This window comes from Centroberyx affinis, unplaced genomic scaffold (assembly GCF_046629955.1).
Source record: "Centroberyx affinis isolate AG114_WGS23_722 - 3 ecotype Tasmania unplaced genomic scaffold, CSIRO-AGI_Caff_v1 ptg000150l_1, whole genome shotgun sequence".
NCBI classification, from domain to species: Eukaryota; Metazoa; Chordata; class Actinopteri; order Beryciformes; family Berycidae; genus Centroberyx; species Centroberyx affinis.
Genome location: NW_027278847.1, coordinates 56538 through 83284, shown reverse-complemented (window position 1 = coordinate 83284; position 26747 = coordinate 56538). Strand labels below are relative to the sequence as shown.

The 26747-nt window shown below is 42.2% G+C and overlaps 1 protein-coding gene and 4 non-coding genes across 5 annotated transcripts; all 5 read left to right on the top strand.

The window, feature by feature from the left end:
- Nucleotides 1–1748: 1748 nt before the first annotated feature.
- On the top strand, nt 1749–22888 carry LOC139654771 (uncharacterized). Its single transcript, XM_071531941.1, has 9 exons — nt 1749–2208; nt 5276–5404; nt 7422–7504; nt 8518–8677; nt 9869–10030; nt 11010–11147; nt 14825–15045; nt 15621–19990; nt 21729–22888. The coding sequence occupies exons 1-9, from the start codon at nt 1969–1971 to the stop codon at nt 21818–21820; spliced, it is 5595 nt and encodes a 1864-aa protein (XP_071388042.1). The 5' UTR covers nt 1749–1968; the 3' UTR covers nt 21821–22888.
- trnas-cga (transfer RNA serine (anticodon CGA)) lies at nt 12066–12147 on the top strand. Its single transcript has one exon. It is a non-coding gene; the product is annotated as a tRNA-Ser (tRNA).
- trnas-uga (transfer RNA serine (anticodon UGA)) lies at nt 12442–12523 on the top strand. Its single transcript has one exon. It is a non-coding gene; the product is annotated as a tRNA-Ser (tRNA).
- Nucleotides 14112–14193, top strand: trnas-cga (transfer RNA serine (anticodon CGA)). Its single transcript has one exon. It is a non-coding gene; the product is annotated as a tRNA-Ser (tRNA).
- On the top strand, nt 14491–14572 carry trnas-uga (transfer RNA serine (anticodon UGA)). Its single transcript has one exon. It is a non-coding gene; the product is annotated as a tRNA-Ser (tRNA).
- Nucleotides 22889–26747: the final 3859 nt, after the last annotated feature.

The following is a 26747-nucleotide window of genomic DNA, read 5'->3' as shown; positions in this document are numbered from 1 at the left end:
CGACCGGTTTCACAGGGAACAGAGGTGTGAGAGACGTTGCGCCCCAAACCAGAATTAATCTTTCAGTTTGAAAACACTGATTGATGTTGAACACAGTGAAGAACAGGCCTAAATAACAGATCATTGATTAGGCCGATTCATCAACATCTTTATTAGTGACTGAATGAAGTTATTATTATTATAACTAAAGTTCGGGAACAAGACCACACCTCAAGCACACATTTAATTTCCTGCTCCACCCTATTTAAAAACGCCTAACCATGACCTTTTCTCTCTCGTATGTCTCAGTTCTGTCACCCCCCTCCCCCCCCAACCCCTTGCTCTTCTCTCTCAGTACAGGAACCACAGGGGGGAAATGATGGAGCCAAGAAGACTCCCCCATCAGCCAGACAGCGCCCCCACCCTGAGTCTCAATTCCCTGGTTCCTCGAGCTAACCATCGACCCCGACTCATCCGACCCCCTCGATTCATCCCTTCATCTCGACCCCTGATTCATCCCTCCACCCTCGACCCTTTTTTCGTCCCTCCATTCTCGACCCCTCTTTCCCTCAATAAACCGTATAAATACATCTCATAGTGGCGTGGTCTTTGTTAGTGAACTGACTATACTGATCTAAACAACTACAGGCTGACAGTAAGGTAACCTGCACCAATCTGGTCGCAGCTTATCACCAATTACGTGCTTGTCTTATTTTCTAGCCCAGTTATTTATTTTGCCATTTTTTATACAGCTAATACATCCAGCTAATTCTCCAGTGGACCTCCATGTTGGCGTTACCTGGTTGCTATTTCTGACACAACGCAGCCTAAGTGGATTTGCCAGCTTTTTGATGTGGCCTTGACCCTACCTGCTCCCCATTGTAAACTGCTCTGGATAAGACTCGTCAGCTAAATGCCTGAGATGTAAAGGAGTTTGTGCTGAACAGCATCCTAAAGGAAGCCGGTGATTTGGCTGAGGGCCAACCTGACCTCTGTACCTGTGATGCTGCCGCTGCCACTGGCAGGCAGGTTTGAACTGAGTAGGAGGATTACAGAGATAACACCTGCAGGGCCTGAGAGCCAGGCAGCCTCAGATGTCTCCGCAGACCTGTTCTGCCAGATTAAAAACCTCATATCTCCAAAAACACTAACTTTCCATCGTTTACCAGTACACAGGATCAGATGCTCTCTTGTGCTATTGAATGAGAGTTAGTGCCTATGTGTGTGTGGGTGCATTGGGGTCATCAAGTGTGCTCCTCTCCTCAAGAACTAAGCTTAAAAAGCCTTGTTTTCTGATTGACAACTACGCATTCGTACGGAGCATAGCAGAAAAAAAAAACTCGATGTGTAAATCCGTGCGTACGGATTTCTAAACCGTGCCCTCAGATTCACAATACAAATCCGTTCGCACGGTTTACAAATCCGTTCGCACAGATTTACACATCAAGTTTTTTTTCCTACTATGTGACCCCAGAGGGGCTCCGTACATTCGCTTTCGATTACACAAGACACTTGGACTGGCCTCATCTGGCCCGTGGGTTATGGAACTCGCTCAGTGACTGTGAACATCTGCAACGCGAGAGAAAACCTGATAATCCTTTTAATTGGCGTTACGTTACAATGGGTAGGGCTCCCGTCTTGTCTAAACCTGTTTTAAATGTCACTCTTTAAAGGTGAATAGAAGCTCATATCAAGTCGGAGCACACCTCCAACAGAAATGCCCCGTGGCAGAGCTGAGGTTTGGATGTACAGCAGTCAGGAAGCTACACAGAGACAACAACACATTCAGGCTGTTCAGCTGCGCTTCTCATCATCTCAGAGCAAACTGTGCTAAGTGCAACAGTAGAATAAAGCAAACAGAACCACAGCCTGGCTTTGCTTAATGCTAAGAGCTGCAAGAGGATAGGGGAACTTTTAGCTTTGCAGAGGCCAAAGGCGATGCTCTGGCCTGCAGCAGGATAAGTCAGTCAGTGCGTTGGGAGGGGTGACATGGCACCGTGGCAGGTCCTGCGAGCGAAAGCCGCCTCGCGGGCGGCTCCGGGCCACGGCGGGCCCGGCGCCGGCGGCCTGATCGGCGGTTACCGAGTGAACCGTGGACCCTGCGTCTCGGTGCGTTACGGTGCGGCCGCTGCCCCGGCCGGCGGCAGGAGCTTCTCTGAGACGCCCGGAGCCAGAGAGAAGCTCAGCATGCAGGAGCTGAACAGCAGGCTGGCAGCTTACATACACAAGGTGGGAGCAAACAAAACATTTCTGACTTTTCTCTCCCTGGTTCTTATTTCTTCAAGGAGCAATTATTTTTGATGGATCTAGGGGCACAGGAATATTCGTTACATCTATCATCATGGCCCTGTGGCTTTGACCCTTGCACTTCTTGCTATTAGTTGCTTGCAGTGTTGGTGGTCTAGGAATTGAATCTTATTGGATGAAAGCATCAGAAAAATGCCTAAAATAGGGATGGGACGATGTATTGAAATTCAATATATTGTCAATATATCGCAGTGAAAAAAACACAATCACTGACAATCACTATCGTGGGGCAGAAAAAATGAAATTGCAATATTAGCTCCATTTTATTCTGCTGCTGCCCATCACAATTTCCCAAGTTATATTATTTGCAGTTTGTAATTACATTTTTAAATTGTTTACATTATAGCAGCCAATACCATTGCTAGAAAGATTTGTGTCTCAGAAATAAACAGAATTCTGCACAGTCAGACATTGTTGTCATTGAACTTTTATTTATAACGTTGTGTCCTGGTTGTATTGAATCCTGAACAAATGGTATCATGACATAAGCATACCCACTAAAATATGTAATGTCAATGTAAAGGTTGTTCACTTTTAAGACGGTTTAGGTGGTGATGTTTCGCCAATATGGTCAGTTTTATGCAAGGATAGGAAGTTGAAAACAGTAAGACTCTCTGTACATGGACAAACTAGGTGACCAGGACAGGAAATGAACTTTGTTGTAATGGATGAATGTTTTACCTGCTGGTTCTTCCACAGAGCAGCAGGTCACTTTTCTCCACACAGTGCAGGACGGCACTGAGCTGCAGAGGCTGAGTGGTTAAGATGCTGGACTTTAAATTCACTGGTGTCTCTCCGCGCAGGTTCAAACTCTCCAAAGAAACAACTAAATGTTATTATGAATGCATGCTGTTACGGTTCACTGCATATCCTTCAACCTGTCCAGTGAACGAAAGGTGACACGTAACTGCAAAAACTGACAGAAGTTATTTTATCTTGTCTCTCGTCACTTATCAAGCTTATTTTAGGGTTATTTTATTTGTGAAATCATCGGCCTACACTGGTGGATAGTTTTACCAGTTTCAACAAATTTGACTTTTTTTTTTCAGGAGAATGTAACTTGTTTCAGAACATTTACTTGGTAAAAGTGAAATTGTCTTGGAGAAAGTTTCTTGTTTCAGGATTGTCATCATTGTTTTATGATGATTTCTTGAAATAAGTCATGTTGGCATTTATCAAGTGAAATTTACTGAAACCAGCAAGATTATCTGCCAGTGCAGTGAGATAATCTGACTGAAAATACCATAAAATAAGCTTAATAGGTCTGGGAACAAGATAAAATCACTGGACAGCTTGTCATTTTTTGCAGTGTTCTAATCCTCTAAGAAGTTTTGAAGTGTCCTTGAGCCAGACTCAATCTTTATAAGTTGCTCTGCATTAGAGTGTCAGCTAAATGCCTCAAAGTGTAAATAAACAGAAAGTGATTTTTTTTGTCCACCGGCAGCAGTGGGTGGTCGAGTCCAAAACTCTCTATCTGACTAGAAAAGAACCACTTGATAGTTGTTTACCTGCCAAACAGCCTGGTACAGTGGATTAATTCATCAGCCTCAGACAAAATGTTGCAGCATGTACAAGTCAAGGCTGCTGGCTGTCAGAAAAGGCTCAGACGGTAATAGGCCTTTCACCAACATGGCCAGATGTGCAGCGGGTTAGAAGGTTGGAAACTCTGTGAAAGACTCTGTAAAAACAACCTGAATCCCCAGTCTAAAAGAGTCTAACAAAGTCCTGCAACCTCAGTCCATCGGGTCCAGTTCAGAAGCCTTGAGCAAGGAGAAAGCACAGATGGGATTCAGTGAACATTTTTACTTGGTGGTGAGAAAAATAAAATACTCATCCAGACTGACTGGTTGAAATCAGTTCACAATGCAAATAATAATGAAAAGGAGAATATTTCCATATGAAACGCCTCTGATATCCAGCCTGTGATAAAACTGAGAATTAATCATCATCTGATGAATTGCTGTTTTAATAAACATGTACACTGTCCTCCAGCATTAATGGCAACCTTGGTAAAGATTAGTTAAAAGCCAGTAAAAGATGAAATAAGAGGGAGAAAATTACAAGTAATTTGTGTTTACACAAGTATGCAGATTTATTCACACGCAGCTATTCAAACAGTTTCTTTGCAATGTGTTAAAAGTTTTATACTAAAGAAGAAGAGCTGTCACAATTATTGTCACCATTTGCTGCAAAGCTTATTAAAATCTATGAATATTTTGTAAAATTTGACCACATTTATATAGTATATAATATATTTATATAGCTTCAGCAGTTATATTTAATCTGATTGTCTTCCTTTGAGAAGCTCTGACAACTGGCGTTTGCATTTGGCTATTATTAACTTTGATATAGTTTAGTTTATTGGAGATGATTTATTGATATATCCAAATTGTTTTAAATAATTCCTCCTATATGTTTAATGTATGTAATATACAGTATACTGTGGATATAATTCCAGCTCATTTCTGTAATCACAAAAGATGCCAAAACTTTTACACTTTCATTAAAATGAACTGTTACTCTGAATCCAGCAGAAAGCAGCAGTGTCAGCAGCAGTGAGGTGGATGTCTTGTTGATACTGGATGGCAGAGGTTTGGCAGTTGGCCTGGAAACACTGAGCAGGTCCAACCACTGCAGCCAATCAGCCGTTTCATTCAGCAACATAGCTGGAGGCGTCCTGGTAGCTCAGTAGTCAAGGCGCGTGCCATGTTAACGTGATGTCCTGGGATCAAATCCAGACCAGGACCTTTGTCACATGTCATCCGCCTCTCTCTCTCTACTTTCATCTGTCCAATAAATGTAGAAAATACCCCCCTAAAATAAAACACGGCTGTTAAAAACAATACGAAAATATACTTGTACCCTTGTCTACCTGAAACATTTTACCGCCACAACAAAAGAGATGATAGATCAAGCGGATGTCGGACTGAGTAAACCAGTGAAGCTGTTAATTGATTGATTGCCTGTCTCCTCTGATTGGTGGATGCAGGTTCATACCCTGGAGGCGGCCAACGAGAAGCTGGAGCAGCAGATCCAGGAGGAGCTGGACAGGAAGCGTCCCGGGGACCTCAGAGAGCTGGACCGACACCTGCAGACCGTGTCCCTGCTGCAGGCTCAGGTCAGCAAACACACACAACACACAACACACAACACACAACACACAACACACAACACACAGTGAACAGATACAGCAGCCTTTCTTTACTGTGATGATTGCTGTGACAGTATCATGGCTCCTGTGCAATGTTTGCTGACAAGCTCCCTGGTTACCACAGAGTTGGAACATGTCTTCAGCCAATTTGACCAGTTTTCTTGGCTGAAGCGATCTGTTGTGTAATGGAAAAACACAAACCCAAGCAATGCTGCAGTCGTCCTGTGCAGTGGATGGCAGAGGGGTAGAGGTTCAGCTCCTGCTGGGCCTCCAGTGTTCAAAATGATACTGTACATTTTTCTAATTTTATAGCAAAGCAAAAACAAAACTTTCAATAAATGCAATGCTTTTTTTTACTCAAAACATAACTTGAAACATTCAGTTTTACAGAGATGAAGATTCAGAAAATTAATATGAAAAAGCCACTAGGTGCAGTTATGCGCATTTCCCACCAAATTGAATCTTTCACTTGAGTCTTTTGGATTTTCCCCTTTATTTTAATTTCGCTTATTAACTCAAACAAGTTGGAGTTAGGTTTTCACCTTTCTGCCTGTCTGTCTGTTAGCAAGATATCTCACAAATGTATGAACAGATTTGTCTGAAATCTGGTGGACAGATCGCCCTCGGCCCGAAGATCAGTTGATTAGATTTTGGTGATCATTAGACAATTTTTTTTTCTATCAATTATTTAACTATCATGCTGCGTTCAGGCGCTGTTGGGAAGGCCCGAGATCCAGGACTTCCAAGTTAGCAACAGCATTGCATTTACCTTTCGGAAAATCAAACCTGGAAAACAAACGACAAACAAAGTTTTACGGCGGCTGCAGCTTTGCAAGTTGGAGAATTGCTCAGCGTTCATTTTCACACCGAACCCTTGATATGTGTTGCTGAATGAAAAAGCAGCTTGAATAAAGAGAAGAAGCTTCTGCACACAATATACAATAAATCTGCTTTTGTGTGTCTTGCTTTTCCTGATGTTCGTCCTATGTCATTCTGTTCTATGGTTGATTGTTGATCAGTTAGATCTAGTTAGGCTCCTTTGAGACATGCATGTGATAAAGGGCAATATAATTATACAAATAAACAAACTTGAAAAGCTTTTTAACAGTCAGCGACTCAACAGGTGGTTGAACTGAAGAGATTGTCTGTTAAAGGTCAGACAGGCTGCGACTCGTCTTTAACATTTAAAATGTCATTTGACTCAAATGTCAGGGATCAAGGATGAGCCTCCATATCGACATGTCACGACAGCACAACAAAACATTCACACCTTATAGAAGTAAACAGTGCAGATCATAATTTACTCCACCGTTGAATAGACAGACATTCTGCCTGGAGGAAGTGGCGCCCAACCTATAATAATTTAATTAAACGTTTCAGAGAACTTGATCGGTATTGGAAAGCTTTTAGTGCCACAGATTGATCCAAATACTGATTCTAAACAATTCAAGGGGGAAACGCTGAGCGGGATTGTCTCTCTTTTCATGTTTTTCTGTAGAACATGAAGATGAAATGTCATTAAATACTACAACTACTACTTAAATAAAACTACTACTACTACTACTTGTTCTGCTTGTTAATGTATCTATTCATTTTAATCTAACAGCACTTTGTAACATTTCTTATAAAGTGCTATAAAAAGTGTATTATTTTCATTATTACCACAACAAGGCTACTATTGCTACTTCCTCTCACTCTCTCTCTCTCTCTCTACCTCTCTCTCTGTCTCTCTCCCTCTCTGTCTGTCTCTCTGTCTCCCTCTCTCTCTGTCTCTCTCTCTCTGTCTCCCTCTCCCTCTGTCTCTCTCTCTCCCTCTGTCTCTCTCTCTCTCTCTCCCTCTCTCTGTCTCTCCCTCTCTCTCTGTCTCTCTCTCTCTCTCTGTCTCCCTCTCCCTCTGTCTCTCTCTCTCTCCCTCTGTCTCTCTCTCTCTCTCTCTCTCTCCCTCTGTCTCTCTCTCTGTCTCTCTCTCTCCCTCTCTCTACAGATCAGTGAGTGTCAGACGGCTCAAGCTCAGGTGAAGCTGCAGCTGCTCAGTGCAGAGCTGGACGCCTTCGATTTGAATGCCAAGTTAGTCACACACACACACACACACACACACACACACACACACACACACACACACACACATACATACTTACTTAAGTCACATTTGGGGTATTTACATAGACTTACATTCATTTCCTGGAGACTTACCCTAACCATAACCACTACTTGCCTAAACCTAACCCTAACTTTAACCACTGACCCAAAAATCAGCTTTTTACCAATTGGGGACACAGCTTTTGTCCACAATTGCACAAGCCGTCCCCAATCAACTGGTCTTAAGTCTGGTGTGTGTCCCTGAAAGCGTACATTTTGCGAGTAAAAACAATACATTGTAGGTGTACAAAGAGATGGGCAGTATTTCAATGAATGCATTTAAACTAAAAACTGAAAAATTCCCGCACTGTCTCCATCACCAGGTCAGCTTAAAATGGAATTAAAATGGAAAATGGTTTAAATTCATTTGAAATATGTATTTAAGTTTGGCATGTTGTAATTTGTATTTGGCTTGAGTTAAAAAAAAATGTAATTTGTACAGTGCACAGTGAAGATACAATGTCCAGAGAAGAGACCAGCATCCTGATGGAGGAACCAGAATAAACTAATAAACTTCTACTTACTGTAACCACAGAATTATCTCTGGCCAAGTAACACAAAGTACCAAAGTGAAAGTAAACAACTTATTAAAGGATGAATCTGTAAGAAATTAAAGGGCAGCTTTTTCCAACACAGCATATATTCGGCCGGATAGGCCTATGCAAGATGCCATATGTAGAGTTTCACTTTATTTTTGATGTAATCATTCGTAACTGTAACGCCACGCGTACGATTCCAGCCTCAGACAGGCACTGCATGTCGTCCCGCTCCCCTTCCTGTATCTATATGCAGAAAGGCCATGCATTTAATCTTAAAAGTACACACACACACACACACACACACACACACATGCATACACACATACAGTATACACCCAAACACACAGACACAACCGTCCGCACTTCAGTCATATCCCATGATGCCCTGCTCTGCGCGGCCAGGTACGGCGAGCAGCGGGAGAGTCGTGGGCGCGTGGAGGCGGAGCTGAGCGACCTGAGGCTGATGGAGGAGGAGCTGGTCCTCCGCAGACTGCCGGACCTGCACCTCCTGCTGCGCTCACACACACAGGAGCTGAGCCAGCTGCAGCAGCAACACCAGCAGGTACAAACACACTGTCAGCCTGCAACTGTCAGGATTACTGTTGTTGTTTGTAGTAGTAGTAGTTGGAGTGATAGCACAAGTAGTGGAAGTAAGCCTAGTAGTAACAGTAGTAGCAGTAGTAGTCATAGTAGTAGTAGTTGTAGTAGTAGTTGTAGTAGTAATAGCAATATTTGTAGTAGTAGTAGTATGCTACTGGCAATATAGTAGAAGTTGCAGTAGTAGAAATGGGCATGGATGCAGTAAGAGTAGTAGTAGTTGTAATAGTAGTAGTATTAGCAGCGGTAGTGGTAGTATTAGTGGAAGTAGTGGTAAGTGAGTAGTAATAGTGGTAGCAGTAGCAGTAGTATCAGTACCACTAGTAGTAGTATTAGAAGTTGCAGTTGTAGAAATGGGCGCGGCTGCAGTAGTAGTAGTGGTAGTTGTAATAGCAGTAGTAGTATGTGTTTTAGCAGCTGTAGTAGTAGTAGTGGAAGTAGTAGTAGTAAGCCCAGTAGTAATAGCTGCATAGTAGCAGCAGTAGTCATAGTAATAGTAGTAGTAGAAGTAGCAGCAGCAGTATTTGTAGTAATAGTAGTAGTAGTAGTAGTAGCTGTAGTAGCGGAAGTTGCAGTAGTAGAATGGACATAGTAGTACTACTACTGAAGTAGTAGTAGTTGTAATAGCAGTACTACTAGTAGTATTAGCAGCTGTAGTAGAAGTAATAGCATTAGTAATGGTAGTATTAGTAGTCATTGTAGCAGTAGTAGTAACAGTGTACAGTAACAGTAGTAGTGGTGGTTGTAGTAGTAATAGTAGTAGTATTAGCATTTAGTAGTAGTAGGATAGTAGTTGTAGTTTTCTGTCAGAAACTACATCATACATAGAGCTCTGAACAAGGTAACTAGGAAGATATCTTGTTCCAAAACACTGTCAACATCTTTTCCAGGTAGGAAGTTTTCAGGAGAAATGGATATCAAATGCTATGAATCTGTATTATATCGCCAAAGCCTTGCTAAGTCCCCACTGAATAAAACTGGGTTTGCTAGCAGGTCGCTGGACTAAGAAAGAAAGAATCAGTTGTTGTTGTTATATAACAGCTTTAGCGCAACACTCAGCTCCAGTTCTCCTGAGAAAAACTTTAAAAACTACTGTTCTGAAATATTTTTTTCTAACTGACCTCCTGTCTGTCTGTCTGTCTGTCTGTCTGTCCAGGATGTACAGGGTCTCCTGGCCCAGGTGTCAGGGGGCGTTGCTGTGGAGATGCTGTGTGCTGAGTCGTGGGACGTGAAGCAGCAGCTGGAGGAGTACAGGCAGAAGAGCGAGGTGCTGCTGAACAAGAACCAGACCAACAACAACCGCTGGTTCCACAGCCAGGTACTGAAGGCTGCTGCAGAACCTCAGGTCCTCACACAGTCTGGTTCGGGTGGGAATAAACTTCACCTGCCACCTGTCAATCAAACAGTGTAGGCGGAGCTTGGATTTCCTGTTGATGCAGTTTGAGTTTCTCTTTTCTCTGTCTGTTCAGCCATGGCTATCGCTGCTCATGCTAACTACCCAGTTCTTCTTCTTCTGTTTGTTCCAAACAAATCGGAATCGTAAAACGCATCACTTCCTGTGGAGCAGAGGATTTTTCCCAGGAAAGAGCCACCAGACACCGGCTGTTTAGAACAGACAGTGGAAAAGATTTATGAACTGGACATAGGTTGAATCACTGTTGTGTTAGATGATAGAGAGGGGCAAAAAACTGACATTTATTTATATTAAATTTTGTTAATCTGGGGACTGGGGACCCAAAATGAATCATACATGTAGACCCATTACTGGTGTCTCCCTACATCTAATACTAATGTGTTTTAATGAGTCTGGTTCCTCAGGAGAGAGTAAGGAAAAATATTCAGCTACTCTTGGAGGCAGATGGATGCTCTTCAAAAAAACTTTTATTGATGCAGTAAAAACCAACGTGTTTTGGCAGCATGCTTTCATCAGGGTTACATAAAAAAAACAGAACAATGGAGCTTTTTTTTCTTTCTTTTTTTGTGTAACCCTGATGAAGGCATGCTGCTGAAACATGTTGGTTTTTATTGCAGCATTAAAAGTTTTTTTGAAGAGCATCCATCTGCCTCCGAGAGCAGCTGAAGTTTTTTTTTTTCCTTTCTCATTATTTCCTTTTTCATGCACCTTGGTTTAAGGAAGTTGCGTGTTTTTTATCTTGTCCTCAGGAAAGAGTAAAATTCCCACTTGTGTCTTGGGAAAAGAAATGGTTCTTTGATAATATCTTAATCCAAATATTGGGATGTATGGATTTTTATAATACATACAAACAGAAACTAAGCCGCTGTGCTCGGACCTCCAGGTGTCTGTGCTGAGTCCTGCGGAGGCGAGCTGTCGTCCGTCGGGGTCGGAGGTCGTCGGAGCGGAGCTGAAGGAGCTGAAGGAGCTGAGGAGAACCACTCTGAGTCTGCAGGCAGAGCTGGAACAGATCCAGGCTCTGGTGAGACCAACAACCCACAGTTGCACAGTTCATGAAAAACAGTCAAAATTGCAAAATTAACAACAAGAAAATCCATCAACAACAACAAAACTGAAAACATGGTAAATTCTTGGCAAACAAAAAAAGTAGTCAATATTACATGTTCGAAAAGGAGTAGGAAGAAGTAAAAACTTATTCTGTCCCACCCCCTTTTTCTAATAAAATAACCACATCAACAATATATCCATATATAGTTTATATTAATACATATTCTTATTTACATCTCAAAAATATTTTTTTTTGTACTTCTTCTGTAACTGATTTATATTTGTACTGTGTTTGATTTCTACATTCAAACTATTTCACATATTCACTCCATGAATTGAAATGCACATACTTTTCAGCCTTTTTAAAATTAAATCACCCCTTCCCTTCCCACTACTGTAATTTTAAAAATGCTAAAAGTGTTTCAGACAGCTGGCGTTACCACAGTTCCAAATCTGCAGTTTTTTAACAGTGGGGAAATCCTCTCTGATGCTGATGCACAGTCCTACAAATCAATTTGGAAGTTAGAGAAATTCTTTCATGATATTCAAAGTAAATCCTAAGAATAATTATTTTTCATTCTGAAAACTTTTGTAATTGCTGAGAGGCAAAATTATGTGGAAGGCCACATGTATCGCAGCTCATATTACAATCATAATATTCAAAACTCAAACAAGAATTGCAGTAGGATTCTTTGCCAATATCATGCAGAAAGAGAAAAAGCATAGTCACAGTTCAGCACAGTTACAAACCTCTGTAATTCCCCTCCCTTTTTGCCTGTGTAACTTGAAACACTTGTTACGGCTCCTACATTTTCCAGGCTCTGCTAGAATTTATAACAACCATCAAAAACAATCATAAACCTATTCAACTAGCATGGAGTCTGATATCTGTGCTGTGATGGCCGAGAGGTTAAGGCGTTGGACTCGAAATCCAATGGGGTTTCCCCGCGCAGGTTCGAACCCTGCTCACAGCGCTGGACTGGCTAATAAAGGCCTGTGTTACTGTGAATGAATCTGTCGATGTCCAAGCTTCTGTTGTCTTATACTGTAACCACAGTATAGTGATGGTTGATCGATCACTCTAAACCTTCTGCACGCCTCTGTATGCAGTACAGGCAAATACAGTAGTGATGCACATCTGTTGGTTTCTCAGCCTTCTGTTTATTAGGCTGCTATGAAAAGATGAAAGGATTTCGTTCAAAATTATACGTTCCGGTTCCTGTGAAAATGTGACCTTCATCAAATGAATTTAAATAACAGAGGAGGCAGCTGTGATGGCTGAGTGGTTAAGGCGTTAGACTTGAAATCCAATGGGGTTTCCCCGCGCAGGTTTGAACGCTGCTCACAGTGTTTTCTTGACCCCTTGCCTTGTGTTGTCAATTAAACAGTATGTGGCATCGCCTATAATGATCGTAATAACTTAGGTCAGTAGTAGAATCTTGTAAATGTGAGTCAGCTGTTTTCTGCATGTTGTACTCCAGTGCACATGCAGTGTCACACTGTGAGGTGTGACACTTCTACTCACTAGCTTTTAACTGTGCCTAACTTGGCTTAACTACCTCGGGTATTCCCCCTTAAGTCTCTATTGCCACTTTGGGCTCTGTGTGACCATGTGCCTTTACTGTTATTATTATTATTATTATTATTATTTATCATCACTCTGATTTTTCTCCTCTATTATTGTGTTTGTTCTTCTTTTGTTTTTATTTTTCCTCTGTGTGTGTTGTAAAGCACTTTGGATCAACTGTGTAAAGTGCTATATAAATAAAGTTGAATTGAATAAATAAAGTTGAATTGAAGGTAAACATGATGATAAAGTAAGAACAGTGTTGGTTCAGTCTATCTCAGCAGCAGCTCATGGCCTGCTGCCAGGGTTCCATGTTCCCGTCCCACTGGAGCCACCCAGGCTCAGAACAGGCTCCCACACAGCTTCAGATAAAAACAACCATCTGACTGTTACTTGTTATGTTAAATGGCACGGAAGCATTGGAGGCATTTCTTCATTAAAGCAATAGGTGTGGCTCTTCACAAGTTAATAACACGCTGAAATGTCAAGGTATTCCTTTGTAGAAAGATTTATGAGCTCCACAAACCACGGCACAAATCATGCGATTCACTTGCTAATACTGACACTGTGATCCTCAGTCTGGGAACATTATCATTTTCTACTAAACCAGTTCAGGTGCACAGAAGACTTTTTGTTGTGCTTTGCCTGTACTATAACAGTGAGTAGGTTTCAGGGAAGGTGAAATGTACAATTTTACCAGTTAAACTCAATCGTCCAAATATTGGTCTTTGTATGGTGAATAACTAGCTCGCTCTTGGTGGGAATATTATAATATTCTTCCTACCTGAGTAATCTGGCAACTGAGTTTTGAAAAAAAGTGAACAAAAGAAGAAAAGGAGCACTTCTTCACCAGCTATTTAAATGTTTTAGCCCAACGTAATAGAGGCTTTTTAACTACATCCAATTGAGTGCCTTGGACCTCCTTTTTTCTTTTGAATTTTGAATAAATTGAATATACAGTAATGTGCTGTTGATCTAGCCTTAAGGACTATAAGATGACATCCATCAGTGCATTTGAGGGTTCAAGTCTTTTGTAAAAGAAACAGCTATTAGAACAGGCACTAATGCAACTGAGGTTCCAGATCAGATTTAAACACAGCACGTTTTAATTACACAGCACACACCATAACCTACTGAGCTACCAGGACACTCTAGTCCACAGGTCAGAGCCCTGTTTACAGTGCTGTGCTGTCACATATTGGACCATATTTTGGTGATTAGCTATCTAACGCTTGTTGGGAACATTGTAACAGCCTTCTCCAATATTGCACTCAGGATTGCAAGAAAAGAAAAGCTTTGTGTGCCTTTTGTGTTGCTGCACAGCGCTGTCTCCTCACCCTGCATGGTGCTGCAGGGTTCAGGCTGGAGGCAGCTGTGATGGCCGAGTGGTTAAGGCGTTGGACTCGAAATCCAATGGGGTTTCCCCACGCAGGTTCGAACCCTGCTCACAGCGCTGGACTGGCTAATAAAGACCTGTGTTATTGTGAATGAATCTGGCGATGTCCAAGTTGCTGTTGTCTTACACTGTAACCACACCATCCAATGTAGCGATGTTGATGGTTGATAGATCACTCTAAACCTTCTGCGTATGCAGTACAGGCAAATACAGTAGTGATGGACATCTGTTGGGTTTTCAGCCTTCTGTTTAGGCTGCTATGGAAAATATGAAAGGATTTGGTTCAAAATTAGACCTTCCTGTTCCTGTGAAAATGTGACCTTTATCAAATGAATTTAAAGAGCAGAAGAGAGCGCTGTGATGGCCGAGTGGTTAAGGCGTTGGACTTGAAATCCAATGAGGTTTCCCCACGCAGGTTCGAACCCTGCTCACAGCGCTGGACTGATGAATAAAGATCTGTGTTACTTTGAATGTATGTGGCATTCTCCAAAGTTCTGATGTGTTAAACTGTAAACACTTCCTCCAATATAGTGATGTTGGCAGATCTCTCTGAACCTTATGCATGACAAATATCACTTTTAATGGGTATGAATCGTGCTCAGTGTGCTGTCTTGAAATATGTGAATCTTTTGAAAACATGCTTCCTCTTGGTGACAACACACGTCTGTCTGTCTGTCTGTCTGTCTAGAATGTGTTGCTGGAAAACAGTGAGTTGGAGCTGAGAGAGGGCTTCAGTCTGCAGCTGGCTGGTCTGCAGCAGAGAGCCGACAGTCTGGGGAGCGAACTGGATTCAGTGCTGGAGGCTACGGGTCGGCAGGCTACAGACTACCAGACCCTGCTGGACATCAAGACCAGGCTGGAGACAGAGATACAAAACTACAGCAGGCTGCTGGATGGACAGAGCAATAGGTATGAGCTTATAGCAGGGTAGCAGGGCGGCCTATTAGTTAGACTGACCATCCCAAACCCAAAACAAATCCAAAACATCACAGGTTCAATCCAAGTAACAACCACTGACAAAGTGTCCTTGAGCAAGTGTCCTTGAGCAAGACTCTGAACACCTGTTCACTCATTGTAAGTTGCTTGGAACAAGCGAAAGAACAAGATGACATCTTGTTGCTACAACTTTGAAGCGTTCACATGTTTAACTTGTTGGAACGGCCACATCCAAGATGGCAATCGTAATCTAACCCCAACCGTTTTGCAACATTTCTCTTAACTCCCGGCAACTCCCTTACAAAATTGTTTCTAAAGGAATAGAAAAATTCAACATTTACGTTTTTGAAACATTGATTGTATAGTTTTCAGATGTTTAAGTACAGGTGATTTAAGGGGCTTTGATTCAGTCCTATGGTATGTCCAATAATCCATTACTATATGATACACGTGATCTTGATTTTTCTGCACCTTTGTACCTTGAACAGTAACCTTAGCTCTTTTCCTGACATTCCTATTATCAACATTATGTGTCTCATCTTCGACAGGGTCTCAAGCTCCAGCTCTGACTCCATGGCTGGTGTCACATCTTTCTGCACTAAAACCAACGGTGCTGCCTTCCAAAGCAAAGCCATGCTAGATAAAACCGCCCATGTTGAAAGAGGAAATCTTGAGGCAGTTCGGGCAGTTCAAACACTCACTCAAGACCACATCAGCCCCGTACGCCATACAGCTGTAGTTAAGCCGCTGTCACAAACGGTGAAAACGGTGAAAACTCATAGCAAACATCCAGAGAGTTCATCACTGACATCGATTAACACTAGAAGTCTGACTGGCTCTTCTCTCACATCCAGCGAAAGCCAGAGGCAGGGTGAGGTTAGAGGATACCCCACTAGAACAAGTGTAGGAACTCTTCTCAACTGCACAGAGAGGGAATCCAAGACAGTCAGTACAATGATCGACAAGCAGAGCAGCCCTTTGGTAGACAAAGTCCACACTAAAGCACCTAATTTGAACAACACTGTGATTGTTGGCACGCAGATTAGCCAGGATGTGGATGAGGAAGTTGTTATCCAGGCTTCTAAACCCGAGATAAATACTGTAATAGAAATCACCAGGATAGCTGTTGACACACCAGCTTTCAAGGAAGCTGCTCTCCAGGCAACTAAACCAGAGATAAATGTAACGGGGATGACCAGTGCTTTTATTCACACACAAACTACCAAGGAAACTGGTATGCAGGCTACTAAAACAGAGATGAATACTGTAACAGAGATCACCAAAACAGTTCTTGGCACACAAATTACCAAGGAAGATGATGTAAAGGCTAGTGAAGCAGAGATAAATGTTGTAACAGAGATGACCTGCATAAATCCTGGCACAAAAACTGCTGCAGAGGTAGAGAAAGATGCTGTAATTTCAACTCAAACGGATTGTGCTAAGGGCCACATCCAGGGTATAAGTAAGGGTAAAGATCCACAGATTGTTACTGAACAGGTGGTATCTTTGGGGATAGAGAGTCCAAGAGTCACAGAGACAGATAACACAGATATAACAGGAAAGACACAATGGATCGAGAAGAGTGAGGCTAATGTAGTTGAAATGACAGAAACAAGGGAACAAAGAAAGGCTGATATCCATGTTGACAATGACACCAAAGGGCAAGTTTGGTGGATTGTGCAGAAACAAAGTCAGGTTAGTACAGTCGGTGGGAAAGAGGTTACTGTTGAAACTGTTACTGTTGAGCTGGACAAAATCAACAGCATATCTCATACAGCCAATACCGGAAATACTGAAAAGAGTGTAAAGGCGGAAGCAGTCAGCCATATTCCCAATATTGAACAGAGTATATCAACAACCTATAATTCTCCTAAATACAGTGACAAGGGTGTAGAAGATTCAAATGCAGTGTCCCATATCCCCAAAGCTGAACAAAGCCTAATGACAGCAAATATTTCCAACATTGAACACACCGAAGGAACTGTCAAGGATGCAGGTGCAGTGTCCCATAGTCCCAGTACTGGACTAAGCGTATCCACATCTAATGTCCATAAATCTGAACAGAGTGAGGGTGAAATCTTCAGTGAGGTGACCCAGGAAGATGAGAAGGAGGGAGAAAGGCTTGAGGAGGGAGAAAAGGGGGATCAAGGAAAGAAGGTAGAAGAGGAAGGAGACAAAACAGAGATGAGAGAAGAGGAGGGTGCTTCTCTTATCCCCAAATTAGAGCAGAGTCTGTCCTTGTGCCATACTTCCATCAGTAAACACAATGAGGATCTTATAAAGGATACAGATACCCAGTCCTGCATCCCAACAGCTGAACCTTATATCCCCAATAGTGACAAGACTCTTTTTGCAGACAGTGTTGTTGCAAGTAGAGTGATTTTGAGGGATGGGGAGAAGGAAGAGAAGAAAGGAGTAAGAGAGGGGGGAGTAGGAAGAGAAGAGAGGGAGCAAGAAGAGCAAGAAAAGGCAGACATGGGAGAGGAGAAGGGGGAAGAAGTAGAGGAAGGAGAGGATAGGACCAGTGGTGGTATTCAGGTTTTCCTTGACCCATTCAGAACAACAGAACATAGCTGCCAGGTTACTGACAGTGTAAAGATGGCTACTACTGAGCTAGACAGTGAGATGGACAATGCTATAGATGTTGAGATTGTAAACCCAGCAGGCCAAGGAACGTCTTTAAGTCCAACAGAGGCAGAAAGGTGTATAAGTCTAACAGATTCTGCTGTGGTCTTGAGCTCAGCAGACCCAGATGAGTGTCTGAGTCCTGCAGAGGCTGAAGTATTTTTGAGCCCAACAAACCCAGTCGCACGTTTGAGTCCCACAGACCCAAAAATATGCGTCCAGTCCAGTCCAGTCAAGGCAGAAGCATTTTTGAACCCAGCAAATCAAGAATTGTGTCTAATTGATCCAGAAAAATATGTAGTAAGCCCGAGAAGCCATGATTCGTTTTTGAGTCCAAATGACCCAGAAAGGTGTTTTAGTCCAAATGACCCTGAAATATGCTTCAGTCCAAATGACCCAGAAACCTGTTTGAGTCCAAATGACCCAGAAACCTGTTTTAGCCCAAATGACCCAGAAACCTGTTTGAGTCCCAATGACCCAGAAAGGTGTTTTAGTCCAAATGACCCAGAAACGTGTCTTAGTCCAAATGACCCAGAAACCTGTTTGAGTCCAAATGACCCAGAAAGGTGTTTGAGTCCAAATGACCCAGACACGTGTCTTAGTCCAAACGACAGAGAAGAATGTATGAGCCCTGCTGACGAAGAAGCATGCCTGAGTCTGACAGAGGCAAATAGACATGTGAGACCAGTCGAGAGGTATATTCTGTCGACAAAAGAAGAGCACCAGTCTTTATCATTTAGCGGAGATCGTAAACGGTCAGAAGATGACAGAGCTGCCAAGGTCCCAAGTCCAGCGAGAGATATAAACAGTTCGAGTTTTGGATCAATCAGAGGTCATGCAGGAAGTGGAGTTAGTCTGAGCAGTACAAACATTGGCTCCAGACTAACCAGTCTAGGAAGCAGCGGTAAAAAGAGCAGCATTCTTGGTAGAGCCGAGCCAAAAAACAGCAGTTGGTTGGTTGCCAGCGCGACAGCTAACAACGGCAGGGTGTTTGGTAAATCAGCTCGCTTTGGAAGTGTCCCTGCTACTGGAGGAATTACCTTTGGTGGTATGGCTAGTAATGCAGGAGGTAAAATAAGTGGCGTGGATCGCAACAGAGGTTTAGGTGGTACAACTGCTAACGGTGGTGGTATGGCTAGTAATATTGCCACTAGCTTTGGAAGATTTGGTGGTGTTGTTGCTAACGGTGGTGGAGCGGCTAGTAATATTTCAGCTAGCTTTGGTAGTGCGGCTTCTAACTCAGCAGGTATGATTAGTGGTAAAGGTGGTAATGCAGAAACTGCCACTGGGGTACAAGGAAGAATCAGGCACGGCAGTGGAGAGCGGATAGTTTATGGTAGCAGTCCTGGACGTGTGAGCAGCCTGACTGGCAGTGGTGGCTTACCCAGCACAGGAAGTGGAGACGTGGTAAACGGATCAATGGCCACGCACCGAGCAACAAGCCCCGCTGGAGGAGGGAGGTTCAGCAGTGGAGGGAGCGGGGAGTGGAGAGTTTATGGTGTAAGTACTGGACGTGTGAGTAGTGCTGGCAGTGGCGGCAGACTCAGTAGCGGTGCTAGTGGCAGTAGAGTGAGTAGTTCGCCAAGTGGCCACAGGAGTAGTAGTGCTGGAAGTGGGGGAAGACTCAGCAGCACTGGTAGTGGTGGCAGACTTAGTACTAGCCTAGGTAGTGGTGGTACATTAAGTAGCGCAAGTGGTGGTGGTAGGCGTAGTACTAGTGTAGGTAGTGGTGGTAGGTTAAGTAGCTCTGGTAATGGCGACAGGCTCAGCACTTCAGCCGGTAGCCATAGAATAAGCAGCTCTGGGAGATTCAGCAGTACAGGCAGCGGAGAGTGGAAGCCGGTTTACAGCGGGGCCAGCGGACGCAGGAGCAGCACAGGGAGCGGAGGGCGACCAGGCGGCACGACTAGCGGTCACAGAGCCCCTAGCCCCGGCCGGAGGCTTAGCATCACTGGTGGTAGCGGCGGGCGGCTGAGCAGCGCTACAGTTAGCGGGAATCGAGTTAGTAGCGCTGGAAGTGGGGCTAAACTCAGCAGTGCAGGCAGCAGCGACAGACTAAGCAGCCCTGCAGGGGGAAGGATCAGCAGCTCCTCTGGTTCAGGGAGGACCAATAGCACGGGGGGAAGGGTGATTACCAGCAGTGATGGGCCAATCAGGACCACAGGCAGCGGAGTCGGAGTCAATAAGGAAAGAATCAGTGTGTGTAAGATGGCGGCCCTGTCGATGTCAGCAGCGGGGAGGGAGAGAAGCCAGGAGAGACAAGCTCTCAGGTCCCAACAGCAGAAGGCTGCAGGTAAGAGACTTCACATTCAGCTGGTTTACATTCACATTAATACCATCTTCGCTCATTTGAACAAAAACTTTAAAGTGAACAAGTTGAATCGTTGAACAAAGAGAACTGAATCAAAATTTGACTTTCACTTAAATTAACAAAAGTTCATTCATTTATTATCATCAAACTGCTTTTGGCTACGAAATTGGCAACTTTTTTCTGGGTCCACAATTTCCTAATAATTTCCTACAAATTAACTGTTAATTTGTATCTGTAAGCTTCCTGGAAAGAACCATGAATTGATGTAGTAGTTATATAGAAAATGTAAGCAGTCCGTTTGGTGGAGTCAATAAGATATTGAACATTTCTAAAAGAGTTTCCTGGAAAGAACTGCAAAATGATAAACTATTTATTGGAAAAATAATAGGCAGAGGTCAATTTGGTAAGCCAAGTCATTATTCATTTAATTATATAATATAGTTATTTGTGGAATTCCTTCCTCTAATTTCTAATTTTCTATGTAACTACTACATCATTTCATGGTTATGTCTTGGAAACTCCAAAATAAATTACCAGGAATTTACCAACTACCAACTACCATGGAACTCTTTCTCTATTTTCACTATAATTAATACATAATGTAATGGTTCTTTCCAGGAAAATTCCTGAGAAATGAACAGTTCCTTTCTAGGAAATTGTTAGCAAATTGCGGACCAAAATTGTTAATTTTCCCAAAGGTGAATCAAATGATCGGTCGTGAATTGATTCATTACTGTCAGACGGCCTGAAAGAATCAAGTCAGTTAAAATAATCCCACCGCTATCTGTTCACACACACACACACACACATGCAAACACACATAGAAATGCATGCATCATGAATGAAACCACACAAAGTCACATATGTATACATGCACACACACACACACAGCCACGCACAGGATGATTCGGGGATAGATAGGAGGGAAAGTGTTTTTTAGTCTCAATCAGCAAAATGGTAGCCATACAAAGCTAAGCAATTAACAGTAATAAAATACAAACAACAACAAATGGAAGAAATAAAAGTAAAACAGCTTAAGAAGAAATAAAAATACAAAAATACTATAATGCTACAAAATATCAAGGGGGGTACAAAAGTCCCTCTGGTTGCTTGTGCACAATCCTCTCCACAGTCATTATTATCCTGCACAGAAAGTCACTCTGTCATTGCCAAAGGGAGATTTGAACTGCAACTAAATAGAGCAACACACTGTGATTTTGTGTGGTGGTACTGAACTATCTGTAATACACCGCAACGTCAGGATTTGGAACACAACTGAAGTATTTCAGAGGCATTTCAGATTTTCAACTGGAAAGAAGAGAGCTTAGTGAGTAGTAACGCTTTCATTGACCTACTTGATTAAATAAAGTTTAATAAATAAAACTGGAAAGTTTTCAAGTAGATGTATTGCCCAGTTCTGACACAGTGATACTTACTGCAATGACTGTCATGACTGTCGAGAATGTGCTATTCTCTCTACCTGTTTCTCTCTCTGCCCTCTGCCTCCCTTCTTTCTGCCTCATTTTCCAAATGTTCTACTTGTCATTCCTGTTCCTATGCTAAAAAGTATGCATCAAAGAAATGTCACAGCAAGTTGCACAGAACGTTCTTTTCCCATAGTTTATCATCGCCAAATCATATCCTCTGTTTTCTAATTTTCTGCCAATTTACTTTCTCTCTCTCTCTCTCTCTGTCTCTCTCTCTCTCTCTCTCCCTCCAGCCTCCAGTCCTCATGTCCAGCGCTGGCTGACCACGGGTGTGGGAGTCACAGGCAACGACCCTGACGGTCTTGATGACATCATTCGCCTCTGATTGGCTAACGGAGGAACTGGTCGGCGACCCACGTTGTGCTTTCAGGCCGTCACGTTCACATGATAGTCAGCACTTCTCTCAACACACCCACACATACACAAAGGAAGAAAACAAGAAAATGGTTTAATTCCAAACATGATATATCTCTTCTGATGATAGAATCTAAAATGTCTTACAATGAATAATAATAGCAATCCTTTGGGAGTTTTACTTATTTTGACTGTGGCTGTTAATAAAATTGCAAGCATCCCCCATCCAAGCCAAGGTTTCTACACAGACAGCCTACTTTAGATCTGATCAGATGCTGTGTGTTAGTCGATGACGTGTATTCTGAAACTTCGACTCTAACTCTGTCTTCACCAAAGTTTGTGCACTCGATTCTATAAATTGAGCAGCTCTATTTTTGAACTTTTGGCTTAACTTTTATGCATTTTTGATGTTTTGTCCTAATCAGATGGGATTTTTTTAAATTGAGTGGTGTCTCCTTTAGCTGGCTGATTACCCTACTGTACTCCTATAACACTCATATAATCAAATCTCACATAATCATATGTAAAATTCTTAAATTGTGTGGTATCACCCTTTAAATACCAGCAGCTTTAAAGCTGGTTGATAACAATTGTTTGAGATTCGCTGTCTGTATGATGCACTGCTTGACTATTACCTGTTTTAAATATATTCTCCTAGTTCTATATTCATTCCTGACTGTGAATACATTAAATTAGTGTTATTTCCCTTGATGACACTGTATCACACTGTGTGTTGTGCTCCCATAATCAAATCTCCCTCATATTATATGTGAATTCATACATTGTGTGGTGTTACCCTACAAACCAGCAACTCTGTTTGTTTGAGATTAGCTCTCTGTTCCTGGGACTCTGTTACTGAATATTTCCACTTGACTGTTTTTATCTGTGGCTGCTAACATTATCTAACACTGTTTGACGGTTTCTATCTCTGTATACACTGTTGGGGTTTAAACCTCTGTCTCTCATCTTATTGTCTGGCTGGTGTCCGGCCTTAATATCTGCTTTGTATATTTTATTCTGACAAATAAAGCTCATATAAGCCTGTTTGTACCTGATGGCAGTGAGTCAAGTTAGACGCTTCTCAGACCGGATCAGAGTTTGATCTGGTGCCAAACAGACTCAGCGGAAAAAAACAGGAGTGGTATGGGTAATTGGTTGGTAAATAACAGATGGATTAAAATAAATAATATATAACTTCAGTAATGGAATTGTCAATAACAAATGAACCCAAACAGTGGCAGTTGTCAGGCAGTGAGATGTCAACAACATTTCCTGTGTTCAAACAGAGGAAGGAGGCTGGTTACGACAATTTGGGCTGTAATGAGGGATGTAATGAGGCAGTGATGTCACTGAACTGCTGGGCCAATCAGACCACTGGATGGCAGCAGAGTCAAACTGATCTACTGAGAGAGCTGCCTACAGAGAGCGAGAGATAGATAGATAGATAGATTTGTTGTTGCTCAGTTTATAAAAACACAGTGATATCTACCTGCAGGCATAAACATAGTAAACAGTGAACTTTGACTCCAAATGGAAAATATTTATTCTCTCTGTTTTTTGGCTATTTATTTCACCATTCTTAGAAGTAGAATATTCATTAAAGCTGCACTACACAAGATTTTTATGTAGAAGTACACCTGTCTTATTGTAAAACATAAAGTGTGTGTGCAGCAGAACAGAGCGTCCCATCCCCACCAACTGAGACGCTGTAGATTCTGGTGGGAAATCGTCTCCACACAGGAAGAGACCAATCCAAACTGTCTCCTAAACAGGAGCAGAGAAAGCTGGACTCACCAGTGTTAGATCTTCTCCTCTCTCATCTCTGTGGTTTCTTTGGTTTCTGTGGTCTAAAGCATCACAGAGCGGCTGGTTGGTGAACATGAGCGAGCTGTGTGACGTTTACTGACCTCATCTAAAAGGATTTCAGGATATTGAAGTTCAAAGTCTCCAAACAGTTACCCCTTTGCTGCAGTCTGAACCCGCCAACATGCAAATAATTTTTTCGGCATTTTTTGCCTTTATTCGAGAGTTGAAATTTGAGTTATCAACTGAGTCACTTTACATAAAGCGAACTGTGAAAAGGGCAAGAAAAATCATCTCCCAACCCAACACACCCACCCAGCACACCATGCTTTCCAGCCCACTGGGAGGCGCTATAGATCACTACAGAGTGAGCAAGTCAACTTTGCTCGAGTCCCAAGTCAGTCTCAAGTCGTGAGGCACAAGTCTCAAGTCAAGTCTCAAGTCTAAATGTAGATCACCAAGTCAAGTCCATGTCATTAATGTCAAGTCTCAAGTCTAAATGTAGAACAGCAAGTCAAGTCAGAACAAATCAAAAGTCCAGTATCAACTAAATATCTAGGACTTTTCAATATGGTTTTAATAGGATAAAAACTTGGTAAGAGCATCATGAGTTTGATTTCTATAATCAGTTTCAACTTCAATAAATTCAATCATTCCATACAAATTCAGAAAACAGAATTTAAATTCAGTCGTCTGCTGGAACAAATCTCATCACTTTCAGTCAGTCACCAGAACCCAAGTCAAGTCTCAAGCAATTGAGACTCAAGTCTGACTCGAGTCCAAGTCATGTGACTCGAGTCCCCACCTCTGCTATAGATCACTATAGGTCCCTATAGGTCACTATAGGTCACTGCCCACCGCTTCTTCCCCACTGCAGTACAGATCCTGAATTTGTCCTGCTAACCCCTCAGTTGAATCCTGCACTTACTGCTCCCTCCTTGCAAATGTTTCCCACTGTAATGCTGATATTATTGTGTGTATGTGATATAATGTATTTATTATTGTGTCTATTTGATAATTGTGCAATATATCTGGTGTTTATTGTATGCTGATGTTGGTCCTATGTTGTTCAATGACAGAACTGAGCTGCTACACTGACTGCACTGACAACAAAGTCCACCAGCCTGGCTGTGTGGCCATTAAACTGAATTGAATTGAATTGAATTGAATTGAGAGTAGAGAGAAACAGGAAAGACTGGGGTTGAGAGAGAGGGGGATGACATGCAACAAAGTTCAAAGCTTTATTTCACAAGAAAAAGGCAATTATCAGAAAGATAACAAACATGATAATGAATTTGTACATTAGTAATATTATTTTCACCTTCCATAAATCATCTTGTGGACTCTTGTGAACCTCTGCTGCAGTGCACAGGAGTGAAGCCCCAGGACTCACCTACAGCAGGTACTGATTGCTCAGAAATGTTGAATGGACCCACTCCTGCTCCAGATTCCACTTCAATTACAAACTCCACTCTGCTGCAGTTAAAAAAAATGCCCTTTATTTGGATCCTCACATCATGATGTATGGACTAAAAGCTCCGTAATCACTCATCTGAACAATAAGGCCAGATGATTAATTTTTTTTTGTTTGTTTGTTTGTTTTTGTTTCTTGTTTCTACAGTGGGATGCAATGTTAGTGAAGTGAAATAAGTAAAGGTAGAAGTAGAAGTAAAGTAAAGTGAAGTGAAGTTTAGTTTGCGCTGTGATGAACACTGAAGTGATGTATTAAAAACAGTGATAAAAAAAACAGAACAAAAAGCTAATTTGTGGAGGTGAGATTTCAAAAAGAAAAAAAACACCCTAAGGTGCTTATAAAAAAAACAACTCAGCTCAAACCATGAAAAAGAAAGAAAAAACATGAAAAAGAAAGAAAAAACAATGACATTAAATTAAATATGAAGCAGCGGCTGCCCACTGCTGCAGACAGAGAATGCAGAGGAAAATAGATTAAAGGCATCAGGATCAATATTCCATCAACTCCTTTATATTTGGACACTAATCTTCTGAATAGGATTTCTCGCTGCCTGGGAAACTGACGCTGGGCTGATTACCAGAGTCTAATGTGCTTTTTGTTTTTTTAAAAGGATTTGGCAATGTTGAGACAACAGGAAGGCTGAGAGGGAGACTCAAGAGAAAACACTCACAGGAGAAACATTTTGCAGACTGTAGGTTTGGTTCCACAAATATTACTCTGGAAGCAGAAGCAATCTCATTGGTGGAGTTGAACCTGAGTGGGCGGAGCCAAAGAACCACAGTTTTTCAGAGCGCAAGTTATGCCTACCATACACTAGAAGACTTTGAAAAGACTTTTAAAAGACTTTTAAAGACTAAAGTCGGACACCCTCTCACATCCAGCTCACATCTAAAGACAATGTGTCATAAGTCACTGAGTTTTTAGTCACAGACTATAAGATTTTGCAAAGAATGCCTACCATACACTAGAAGACTTTGAAAAGGGTTTCCCCTACTATTCAGTTTTCCAATAGATTGTAAACATGGACTGACTTGTGAACACCACTACAAAGTAAATCCCCCTCCTACATGCACCCACACACGCACACACACACACATATAGCATATGTATGAGAGAAAGGGAGAGGGAGCACTGCAGCCAGATTTATATGGTTGAAGCTGGCGATCTTCAGCTGAAACGTACGGTTAGCTCGTACGCTAATAGCAAACATTACAGTAGCTAACGTTAGCTTTGCAAGTAGCCCCGTTCGGGACAGTGGTTAGCTAGCTAGCTATAGCATATAGCATACTCACCGGGATTACGAGGGCTACAGCAATTTCTGTCCACTTTTTTCCCTTCGGAGAGAGCGCAACTATTGGTTGTTGACAATGTTCATGTCACTGAACTTCACTATTTGCATGAGCCAAGACTAAAGACTTCCAATAATATTAAACATGTTTGATTTGATCGGAACGTCAAGATGAGAAAAAGACTGACTTAAGACAGCTGGGACTGAGTTTTCTGACCTTATACCAAACGATGGAGATGACGGGAGCGCGCCACAACTCCAGCTAAACTCTCATGATTTATTCCGATTGGAAATTTGTCTGCGACAGTGAAATCTCTTGAAAAGTCGTTTGGT

Coding starts and splice junctions, on each gene's coding strand:
- LOC139654771 (XM_071531941.1), top strand. CDS start 1,969: ATGGCACCGTGGCAGGTCCTGCGAGCGAAAGCCGCCTCGCGGGCGGCT. Junction 2,209..5,275: donor TGGCAGCTTACATACACAAG/GTGGGAGCAAAC, acceptor TGGTGGATGCAG/GTTCATACCCTGGAGGCGGC. Junction 15,046..15,620: donor CTGGATGGACAGAGCAATAG/GTATGAGCTTAT, acceptor CATCTTCGACAG/GGTCTCAAGCTCCAGCTCTG.